This window comes from Meles meles, chromosome 7 (genome assembly GCF_922984935.1).
Source record: "Meles meles chromosome 7, mMelMel3.1 paternal haplotype, whole genome shotgun sequence".
NCBI classification, from domain to species: domain Eukaryota; kingdom Metazoa; phylum Chordata; class Mammalia; order Carnivora; family Mustelidae; genus Meles; species Meles meles.
The window spans coordinates 129,202,157-129,214,689 of record NC_060072.1 but is presented as its reverse complement, the minus strand read 5'-3'; the positions used below and the strand labels follow the sequence as shown (position 1 = coordinate 129,214,689).

The following is a 12,533-nucleotide window of genomic DNA, read 5'->3' as shown; positions in this document are numbered from 1 at the left end:
TCACACAATTACTGTAAAAACTAAAACAAATAAATGTTTCAAATTTATGGACTAGTACTTAGCACTTACTAAGTGCTAAGTATATGCCAGCTCTAGTTAGTCAAACTATTTTAATTAAACACTCTGTTTACATTTGAGGGCTCCCAAATAAAACTCTGAAAACTACTCAGCGTTAATCCCGCATATAACTTCTAACCGTATCTTTGACTTTTTCTCAAGGGTTAGAGTTTCACCTCTTCCTGAGGTGAAAGGGGTAACACTGTAAAAACGGAAGAAACATGGACAGTATGCCTGGCTCATCAGTCTATCCCCAGGGCACAGTAATGAGCTTTGCACATAGTGAGGGCTTAGTAGGTCTGTATTGAAAGAATGAGTGAATCACCAAAAAACATCAAATATTCACAAGCCATTATTATCTAATTTTAAGATTCAAACAACACAGGCATATATCTCTTCAATCAAATTTCAATATATGAGAAAGCACATTTCAGAAAGGCTAAGTTAATTAATAATTGATTTTTCCTGCTGAAATTCCCCTTAATGTTATTTTGAACATGATTTTACTATACAAATATTCCACTTGCACAGAACTAGTTAAGAATTCATTGCCTGGGGTTAGAAGCCTATGTCCAGCAGCAGCGAAACCTTCTCCATGTTCTTGCTGAGGATTCTTCTACCCTCAATTAAAAGATGTAAGGGAATGAACCGGTGGAATCATTTTAAAAATAAATTTCATATTGTGCAATATAAAATTGCAGTCCAATAATAACTTCAGGCTGAACTTACTTCTTATCAATTTCCTAAATTATCTACAAATGACCCATAAGAAAACTGGACTCCAGTGAGAGGCCAAAAACATACGGACTTTATCACACCTGCCATTCCAAGAAATTGGGGACAGTGCTGCATTAATGCCTTTGCACAGAAGTACTTAGCCCTGTGTTTCCCCTGGAATGGAGAGGGGCTGATCTCTCACACAGCACATGACTATATACAGTTACTGACTGTGCACAGCGAAACAGGCTACTGTATACAGAGGACTAGAAATGCAGTAATTAGCCAAGATATATCTTCTATCTAGAGATAAATGGTTCTAAATTCATGATATTAAGCCCTGTGCAATTAAGACTAAGAAAATGTTCCCCAGCATAAATGCCTCTGGATTCTCACTCTGATTCAAATCTTTACAATTTTAATACCTAAGCCTCATCTTCCAGGAAAATCCCCTTCTGTCAAATACATGCGCGCACACACACACACACACACACACACACACACATCCATGAGCGTTTATTTTCTTGATAACCTGTAAGAAACAAAATCCACATCAATTATCTTGACATGTAATTACCTTCAATTTAAGCACACGTACTACTTCTTCTTATAAATTTACAGATATGTATAGGTCATATTCTCCTAATATTATTATAATCTACATGAAGACAAATACAGCAGTATAGAATTTCGTGCTACCCCCAAATATTTTTGAATGAGGTAAATCTATTACCTCTAACAAGGTTCAACAATACAATGTGCTTCAAAAATCTATCTTTTTGGGGCACCTGGGTGGCTCAGATGGTTAAACGTCTGCCTTCGGCTCAGGTCATGATCCCATGGTCCTGGGATCGAGCCCCACATCTGGCTCCCTGCTTGGGCGGGGAGTCTGCTTCTCCCTCTCTCTCCCCATTGCCCCCCCCCCCCCGCTAGTGCTCCCTCAATCTCTCTGTCAGATAAATAAATAAAATCTTTAAAAAAAAAAATCTATCTTTTTAATTAGCTCTGAAATAGATTAACATAATTACTCTGCAGTCTCCGCGATTATATCTGTAAAATCAAGGGAGGTGTTCTTTGTACGAGGAGGCTGATTGTGAAGTGCAACGTGGTTCGCATTAAAATTACACAGTCCTAGGGGCACCTGGGTGGCTCAGGGGGTTAGAGCCTTTGCCATTGGCTCGGGTCATGGTCCCAGGGTCCTGGGATCGAGCCCCGCATCGGGCTCTCTGCTCTGTGGAGCGCCTGCTTCCTCCTCTCTCTCTGCCTGCCTCTCTGCCTACTTGTGATCTCTGTCAAATAAATAAATAAAATATTTTTTAAAAAAATTACACAGTCCTAGAACATGGTTGTCTGATTGGGAGAAATTAGGACATCTGGAACTGTTAAATTCCTTATGGAAATGACATGGAATGGTAAGCATTTATATAACATATCAGGAATGGGAGGGGAAAAAAGGCCATGAGTAGAGGAAATAAAGTAGGATTAAAGAAAAAAAAAAAAAATGAAAACACTCCCTCGTCACCCAACAACTACTTGGCTTACCCACCTGTATATGTGACTGAACGCCTAGAAACACTTCTACTTTCTTCCACTGTGCACCTTGCTGTCCTCTTTGAGCCCACAATTTAGAAGTAACATTGTCTTTCTTGCTGAGTACCTACCGAGATAAATCAAGTAACAGGTGTTAAACTATTCTGTCTTGATAAATTTTAAACATTTAGAATTTGCCCAGTGATTTTTTAAAATTTAAATATCACCATGAAGTTCCTTAGAGAAAAGTGGGGACAGTTTTCATTACATGTCTTTGTTTTCTACATAGCAATGTGTCTCCAGGATCCCTCACAAGCTTTGTGTAATAAAGGTATACATGAATCTGTCAGTCAAGTCCAAAGGGTCTAGACACAATTTCATTAGCTCTTAAGTACATTGGCTTTAAAAAAAAAAAACTGACATAAGTAACAACTGGAATTTTGTAAATTAAATAATGTTCATGGAGTCGAAATGAAAAGCACTTATTACTTACTAAAACGGTTTTGGGCTTTGGTTTTTTGTTTTTGAGGAAGATTTTCCTTCCTCATGCTCTTGGGCTCATTGGGGATAGTGTGTTAAAATAGGAATCCATTCAATTTTAACAGCATGCCTGGATGATATGAGTGAGCACTGACCCATCCTGTGATGGTAAGAGCTCCTCACCCAAGAGCCTTGAAACTTTGCATTCTCATCAGTACTGTATCCTTATTCCAAAGGGAAATTCAGATTGGTCTCAGCAGACAAATTATCCTGGCTCTCCTTTTAGAATGTTACAGAATAAACCAAAAAGAGAGTAAATGAAGAGAACAGGAAAAAGCAGAACAATTCTACATTTTAAAGTAACAGACTTAGTTGGCTTATTTAAGGATTTCACAACATTATTTTTTAAAAGTACAATGTGTACAACCGAAAGAGTAATTCTGGTAATGGGTTTGTGAAAGGTTTTGACTTCTGAAAGTGAAGGTAACTTTTAATGGTTTCATTATCTCCTTACTTTCAATTAAATTGAAACAGCTATTTTTTATTGGAGTATAAATAACATTCAAACTATTAATTTTATAGAAATAGAGTTTCTAGACCCTTTAGAATCTCTAAGTAATATGGGGTTAACAAAAATAATACCATACTTTCAGTCTATATAATTAAAGTTAAAACAATAAACTATCAAGGTCAAAAAATGTAATTTCAAAAAGTAATTTTTATGAATACTTTAAAAAAGGATGGGAAATAGATCTTTGTATGAAAACCATTCTACATACAAATGACTAAGAAAAATGTGTTCATGAACAAAAATAAGGATCACAAGCATTACCATTTTAGTTATTTGATAACTACTTTTAACATTTTAATATTTTATAATTTTTCACCCAATACAAAACTGTACCTGAAAAAGGAAAGTATATTTCAGATAGTTAATCTTAACTACAAAATATACCAGTTAAATAATTCTTATTTTTCTGATGAAAACCCTACAGTAAGCTGTACTGTTTGGCAAAAACCATTAAAAAAAAAATCCATGTAAAACAAACGATAAGGTATAACTTTAATCCATAAGACTACTGGATGTTTTTAGATTATCAAGCATGCATACTTATATACAAACAAGTTTACTTCTAAATCATTATTGGTAAGGAATCTCACCTATAATAAAGAAGGTAATTCTTCCAAAACAGGTAAATAAATATATTTTCAAGTAAAAAAAAAAAACTAACAGCATTTGTAAAATATATTTATCTAAAATATGTAAAATATATAAAAATAATATATAAATAATATATAAAATAAATTTATATAAAATAAATAAAATAATATAAAAATAAATATTTAATATGGCCAGGAAAATCTGATAATAAGAGAGTAATAAAATGAGGAGATAAAGCACCCAATATTAAAATTATAATCAAAAGTATAGGGGAAGAAGTGGTTAAGCAACTAGACTGCAGTCTGTTTCTTTCTTTATGGGGGAGAAAAAAGTAGGTAACCTACCTGTAATCTTTTTGCAAATATGCTAAACAAAGACTTCTTTGCTAACAAATTAATGGTATTTGACAAGGAGAAGAGCCCTTTGCTTTGCCTGCATTTAGCAAGATATTCCTGGTCTAAAACTGCCACGGTAAACGATTCTAGAATTTTGGGATTGGTCTTTCAGACACGGCTTCCTGGAAAATGCTACCTAGGGTATGAAATAGTACAAATGGAGATGCTTGACAACTGAGTTGGCTTGTTCTGTGTAAGTGATGCATCTATACATATTACTTAAAACCTCATATATTGTATAAGGCATGTCCAAGATGGGAAAAAAGGACCTAGGCATCTGCACTGAGACTCTGGAACCTCTCTCTCTGGTTTGCCTATATCACTTGGTTTTCTAAAAGAAATCGGGACCCCTGGAAAAAGTTAACTCCAGGGATGGAACAACATAAAAACAGCATGAGTCTGGAACGTCTTCCTGGACAGAAAAAAAAAAAAGAAACTGCTCAAAGACTGATGGGTTTGTCAAAAGAGACATAGAAGTCAGCTTAAAAGGTCTCCTAAGAGTAAATCTTAGGGACAATTTAAGAATCAATGAAAAATAACAAAAATAACATTGGTTATAGAAAACCAACCAACAAATGTAAACAGAATAATACAGTTAAAAAAATCACAATTAAGAATCATCAGAGTTAAATTAATCCAGTGAAAAATACTAAAGGAAGCAAAAACTAGCAAGTAAAATTGACTTGAGAACAAGATTTTACATACTATCAAAGTATCTCTTCACAAAATATTTATTGATAACAAAGAGAACAAAGTAGTAAGACCTATAGACATCATATACTACCAATGGAATGCAGTAAAAAAAAAAAAAACAGTTTCAGTGATACTACAGCAAATATATATAAAATATATAAATAATATATATATGATATATATAAACATGTATATAGAGGATTAACACTGAACAAATCTAAATTGAGTGGATTCTACCTATCAGATTGGATTATAATATTTTAAATTATCAAGATCATAAAAGCCTGGAGAAGATTAAGGAATCATTCCAATTCAAAAGACACTAGGAAGAAATAACTAGATATGATACACAATCCAGTCTGGAATTTTTCTTACAAAAGATAGTCTGGAACAATGGGCAAAAAAATAGGAACTCTGAGTGAAAGTTATATGGGGGTTCTCTGTGAAATTCTTGAAACAGTTTGAAATAGTTTAAACAATAATTCTGAAACAGTTTCATTCTTCTAACCAAAAAAACAACTGAAAAAAGACAACTGGAATATGTAGCTGCAGGGGCGCCTGGGTGGCTCAGTGGGTTAAAGCCTCTGCCTTTGGCTCAGGTCATGATCCCAGGGTCCTGGGATTGAGCCCCGCATCAGGCTCTCTGCTCAGCAGGCCTGTTTCCCTTCCTCTCTCTCTGGCTGCCTCTCTGTCTACCTGCGATCTCTGTCTGTCAAATAAATAAATAAAATCTTTAAAAAAAAAAATGTAGCTGCAGCACCATGGGCAGAAGAATGCACATTCAAAGGTCCCTGAAGCGTGTAAGACCCATTTGCACTGTTCTTAGAACATTGGTATTCTCAGAATGCTGTTGCTAAAACCTACATGAAACATTTCAAGTACAAAACTGTACTACACAAGCTGTAACCTCAGAATAAAGATAATAACCATAAAATGAAGAGTAAAAACAGCCTACTGGCCATTCAGATCCAATTCTGCTAAGGCTTTTTTTTTTTTTTTTCCAATCATGCCATATTGAAACTAGTAAGGTATTGATAATTATCCATTCTCATCTATTTGCAGACTATATTTTAATAACACTAAATTGTACAGTATGAATTTTTTTTTTTTTTTTTCAGTATGAATTTTTATAGAGAAATTTTATAGAAAGTGCAATTGCCTAAGGAGTACCTGGAGAGAACCCACTGTGACACCATTCATATGAGTCCAGAACAACAGGGTGCATCTTGGTCCCGTGCGTGAAATAACAGGAGTTAGTAGATTGGCCATGTCACCAAATTTTCCATTTGAGCTATCAGCATACAGGTACCAGCCATCTATGGTATTTCTGCAGAAAGTACAGTGTGTATCAGATTTACAAAAAGAAGAAAATCATAAAATATAATAAAGTTCATCACTGACCATGTTTTATGGTTCTATAAGTTTTCCTAGAAGCATAATAATGTTTTATAGCATAATGATGATTCACAATCTTCAGCAGAAATAATCTACTACTTTTTTCCTGTAGCCAGGAGGATGCCACAGTTGGTTCATTCAAGACTAGCTCCATCTGATCAGCTTCTGGGGGTCTGGGGACAAAGGTCACAGGCCTTAGCCTCATCTCATCCAGAGGCACTGGGACAGGAGAGCAGGAATTCTGTCCTCCTGCCCAGACAGTGTTTGCCTACCCTGGCTGCCTTTCTGAGGGAGTGGGTCCAATGTTTACTTAAGAAATACCATGTTGGGGCACCTGGGTGGCTCAGTGGTTTAAGCCTCTGCCTTCGGCTCAGGTCATGATCTCAGGGTCCTGGGATCGAGCCCCGCATTGGGCTCTCTGCTCAGTGAGGAGCCTGTTTCTCCCTCTCTCTCTGCCTGCCTCTCTGCCTACTTGTGACCTCTCTCTCTGTCAAATAAATAAATAAAAAAAATAAAATATTAAAAAAAAAATAAGAAATACCATGTTGAGGGCACCTGGGTGGCTCAGTCGGTTAAGGTCTGCCTTTGGCTCAGGTCATAATCCCATGGTTGTGGGATCGAGCCCCCCATCAGGCTCCCTGGTTCATGGGGAACCTGCGTCTCCCTCTCCCTATGCTTACTGCTCTGTCTGCTTGTATTCTCTCTGTCAAATAAATAAATAACATCTTTTAAAAATATGAAAAGGAAGGAAGGGAGGGAGGAAGGTAGGAAGGAAGGAAGGAGGACTGTGTTGACAGCTGGAGAAGAAAGATGCCCAACACTGTGGACATCTGACTCTTAGCCAGGCCAGTGGGGTGTACCAGAGCAAATGAACAAAGATGGCAGGGACAAGGACCATAAGCCCTGCACTCCCTCTGCTCCCTGATCCTATGGTACAAAGACCACTCACCACCTTCCTCAAAGTCTTCTTGCTCCTGGGCACTCCCTGCTTCTATCAGTCCCTTCCTTCAAAGTTCTCAGCTCCTTGACCTATCAGCTCTCTCCTAGAAAGCCAGGGTTTGGAGCAGTAAGATTATTTTTGCTTTTCTAAGGAAAGGTAAAGAGCATAGTGGTAATCTTTATGCTGTTGCAGTTTACCTTTTTAGAAAACAGACCTTAATAGCCTGGATGCTTTGTGTTGTTTTTTTTTATAATATTGCTAATAATGTCAGCTTTGTATGGCTTATTTTTTTAACATTTTTTATTGAAGTGTAACTGACAATATTATTAATTTCAGATGTATCACATATTGACTTGACAATTCTAAACATTACTCAGAGTTCACCACGATAAGTGTAGTCACCATCTGTCACCATACGTTATCACAACATTATTGACAATATTCCCTATGCTGTACGTTTCATCTTTGTGACTTACTTACTTTATAACTGGAAATTTAAAGTTTGTACCTCCCAATCTATTTTGCCTACCCTCCCATCTATTTCCCCTCTAGAAACCACCAGTTTGTTCTCTGTATTTAAGAGTCAGCTTGGTTTTTTGTTCATTCATTCTTTAGATTCCACTTGTGAGTGAAAGTATATTTTCATGTGTGTAAAAAGGACTCTAAAGAACTGAATGCTTTTAGAAGAGTCACATAAAAGAAGAAAAATATATACAAAAAATTAAGCATGTAAAATAGGAAACTGGCCTGGGGTTCTACTTGGAAGTCTAAAAGGCTTTCAAGATTCAAGTTTAATCTCTATTAATTTAGGTCAGTTTTACTTAAATACTGTTAATATTTTAATAAGCTGGTAGATAATTTTTAAAGTGTGCCTTTTTCTCCTATCTCTGAATCAAAGAGGAAAAGGTGGGTTAAAAAAAAAACTGAATATCAATGTAATCTTGCCATAAAAGACAGAGTTGATGCCCCCACTTTAAATATCAATTCCAAAAAGAAATAATATAACATTAAAGACAACTAGGTAACAGAGTCTTCTGAAGTATTAAATGAAGAGGTGATCCCCACAGTTTGGGCATTTTCACACATTTTCATTAATTAGATTTCTTACCACTTTCTCACTTAAGTATTATGCTAGGTACTACAGAATGTAATTTTGCTACTTATTAAAACCATTTTTATCTTGAAAGTTTCATCATTTTTCTTGAGGAAGAAATGTGAATCACTAATAGCAAATCAATGGAGAAAAACACATTAGTACTCATTCAACCCCCACATATTTATCATCAGTCTCTGCAGTTTTGCCTGCCTGAGGCCCCAGGAATGGGATTGTGAGCAAAGCACACAACAGGGGTTGGTCTCTGACCTCATCATTTACTAAGGGGACAACATTAGGCAGGTTAACCTCTTATAACATATTAGCTTCTTCATTTATGAAAGGTTCCATATAATGTCTTAAGAATTAGAAATAAAAGGTGCCTGGAGTGGCTCAGTCATTGAGCATCTGCCAACCGCCCAGGTCATGATCCCAGGGTTCTGGGATTGAATCCTACATCGGGCTCCCTGCTCCATGGGGGGTCTGCTTCTCCCTCCGCTATTCCTTCAACTCATTCTCTCAATCTCTCTCTCAAATAATAAACAAATAAAATATTTTTTAAAAAAAGAATTAGAAATAAAATAAAGGAACATCTAAAACAGTACCTGGCCTATCTTATATATTTAATAAAGGATAGTTGTGATTTGTGGTTATGTTTATGTCATTAGTTGCTGCTAATGGAATAAAGAGTTTAGTGTCCTACAAACCACAGAGGGTATGAATAAAGATCATTTGTTAAGAGACAGGATTATTAAATTAATTTGAATTAATGTCTCAATACATAAGCACTTCCAGCTTTATTCCTTGTCTGCTTAATATTCCAGCATCCTAGGGATATCAAGAACAGAAATTAATATATAACTGATTCACTGATTTATAGATTCACTGAGATCTAGCACAATTTCTACAGATATTTTTTCCCAGATTGGCAAGCAGATATTAAGCTTCATATGGAAATCCAAAAGACAAAGAATAACCAATTTTAATGTAAAGGAGAACAAAGTCAGAAAATTTACTGACAGATGTATTCATTGTAAAGGTGGAATAATCAAGACAAGAGATACTGGAGTAAAGACGGCAAATGGACCAGATAAATGGGTGGAATAGTCCTAACACCCATTCATATATACATGTGCACACCTGACTTATTAAAAGTTTGGTTCTTCAGAGCACTAAAGGAAGGACAATCTCTTCAATGCGTACTGAATAAATTAGGTAGCAATGTGGGGGAAAAAAAACAAAACCTGCCCTTATTTCACAGTCTTCAAAAATAATAAATTCCAGGTAGATGGCACCTGGAGTGTAAAAGGTCAAACAATAAAGCTTCTCTAAGATGATCTAATAAAAACTTCATGATGTGAAAGTGAGAAACTTTTAATAATATAGAAAAATTGCTAACCATGAGGGGAAGTATTTAAAAATGAACTGTATCCAAATCAAAGATTTCTATCAAAGATACTGAAATGATGATCAAAGTCATCACTGAATCATCATTAGCAAATGGGAGGAAAACATATGTATCGCATTTAATGAATATAATATTTACCAACCGCTTGCTATGTACCATGCACTATGCTGGATGTTCAACAGTGTGTGGGTGTGTGTGGGTGGGTGTGTGTGTTGGAGGGGTGTGGGTGTGTGTATGGTGTGTGTGTGGGGGGGTGCTCTGTCTATTTTGTTTTCAAAGCAGTACCTGGTTCACAGAAACTCAAAAACTACTCAATAAACAAAATAAATGATTAAAATTAGTAGAACATATGTATAAATAAAAAGACTAAAAGGAGTGACAGAACTAAGGATTCAGATAAAATCATTCATGAAAAATTGATAAATGTGTCTCACACTGAGGGGAGAAAAACAACATAAGAAAAGACAAAACAAACCCAATAGGAGACCGTGGAGAAATTAACTAACAGTCGTAATTCTGGCAATGATAAAAGCATCTAGTCAAAGTTCTTCCACTGAAGGTCTCTGTATTAATTTCCCCAGAAACTATGCACTGAATCAATATCATCCGTTAAAATTCGAATGCAAATATAAAATACTAAAACAATATCTGATAATTATATACCCCTGTAATACTCCCCACCTTCAAGAAGAAGAAAAAAGGAGATACTGATACCAGGTGATCAATTTGAAAAACAAGCAACAAAACTGCATTTGCGTTTTTACATCCTCCTATGAACACAGTGCTGGTGGAGCGGTACCTCCATCGGTCGCCAATCTTATGTACATTAATTGTGGGCCCGTGATGTAGTATGTATGATCCCTAATGGAAAAATGATGAATTACACAAACACTTGCCTGTGTCTAGGATGAGATTATTCAAGCATGTACTGCAAAGGAAATCAACTCGCCTCCTGGAATGAGCAAAGCAATAATGATCACACCTGACAATGCTTTCACCCACAAAATATCAGCATCTCTCCACCAGCCTTCAAATGGTCTTTTCTTATTTGAGGTATAAAGTAGAACTCTGTATAGATATATCTATTTTCTAATAAAACATATCACAAACCACATAGAAAGTGTTGTAACACTTGAAGGAGTGTTGTACACCCAGGAGTTGCAAAAGTAAAGATACCAGGTGATGATGTAAAAGTCGTTAAAAATAGTGATTATAAAAAGAGATCTTTTTTGGGGGGTGCCGGTGTGGTTCAGTGGGTCAAAGCCTCTGCCGTCACTCAGGTCATGATCCCATGGTCCTGGGATCAAGCCCTGCATCCGGCTCTCAGCTCAGCGGTGAGCCTACTTCCCCTGCCCCCAACCCTGCCTGGCTCTTGGCCTACTTGTGATCTCTGCCTGTCAAATAAATAAATAAAATCTTAAAAAAAAAAGAGAGAGAGATGTTTTTTACAGTGCATGCTATTTTAAGGAAAGTCTCCCAGGCCTCATAGGAAAATCAGTTTCTGCAAGTCTTAACATTACATTAAATAAGCAATTAAATTATTGCCCTTTTTTCCTCTTATTTGAGAATCTCCTGGGTATTCCCTCTAATTAAATTAGTAAGAAAAAAATACACTTAGATGGACAAATCAAACTATTTTTGAGTTAGAACAAACTGACCTTTGACTCTGTACCTCTACAACATCAGGCACATATTCTCTAGGCTTATTTTGGGGGCTTAAAAATATCCTTTAATTTGTCATAATATTACAGGCGTTTTTAACATACCTGATGAGATACGATCTAGTAAAAGTGGTCATGAACTTTATTAGCTTCATGTGTAGCAGAAAATACAAAGTGTTCAACAGTACAATTATTCTACTGGTTCCCATAGTATTATGCTACTATCTGTAATGAACAATTCTTGTGTGAAATTCATTGCTCCCCCACTGACCCACCAACTGGTGTAGTAGGCTTCTTAAGCAATAAGACCGATCAGTGCTCCTGTGTGCGATTTTCAGAATACAAATTAAGGGAAAAGGAATTTTAGCTCTTTAGCATCAAATCTTACTAGCTGCATCCCCAAGGTTCTGACTCCAAAACACACCACACATGCTGTCTACACCATGCTTTGGTGATGCAGAAGAGACCAAAAAAGCGGGGGAGGTTCTATTTCAATTTATTAGTCCTTTCACAAATACACATTTGATCCTGCCATCCTGCTTAGAAATCTTCAATACAGGGGAACCTGGTTCCTGGTTCAATACAGGGAACTGGTAACTCAGTAGGTTAAGCATCTGACTCTTAGTTTAGACTCAGGTCATGATTTCGGGGTCATGGGATCGAGCACGAAGTCAGGCTCCACATTCAGTAAGGATTCTGCCTGCTCACACAATTTTTCTAAAATAAATAAATCTGGGGCACCTGGGTGGATCAGAAAGTCAAGCCTCTGCCTTCGGCTCAGGTCACGGTCTCAGGGTCCTGGGATTGAGCCCTGTATCGGGGTCTCTGCTCAGCAGGGAGCCTGCTTCCCTCTCTCTCTCTCTGCCTGCTTCTCTGCCTACTTGTCATCTCTCTCTCTGTGTCAAATAAATAAATAAATAAATCTTTAATAAATAATAAATAAAATCTTTTTAAAATAATATTAAATGAAATAAATAAATCTTTAAAAAAATCTTCCATACA

At 36.3% G+C, this 12,533-nt stretch overlaps 1 protein-coding gene across 3 annotated transcripts in view; it reads right to left on the bottom strand.

The window, feature by feature from the left end:
- The window catches only part of MALRD1 (MAM and LDL receptor class A domain containing 1), an 800,866-nt gene that overhangs the window by 489,414 nt on the left and 298,919 nt on the right, over window positions 1–12,533 (bottom strand). For all 3 annotated transcript variants that reach the window (XM_046012349.1, XM_046012350.1, XM_046012351.1), the window contains exons 23-24: window positions 6,205–6,361; window positions 2,321–2,431 (exon numbers count right to left, since the gene is read on the bottom strand). In XM_046012349.1, the coding sequence (XP_045868305.1) occupies window positions 2,321–2,431; window positions 6,205–6,361 (268 nt within the window). The remainder of the gene's footprint in view (window positions 1–2,320; window positions 2,432–6,204; window positions 6,362–12,533) is intronic.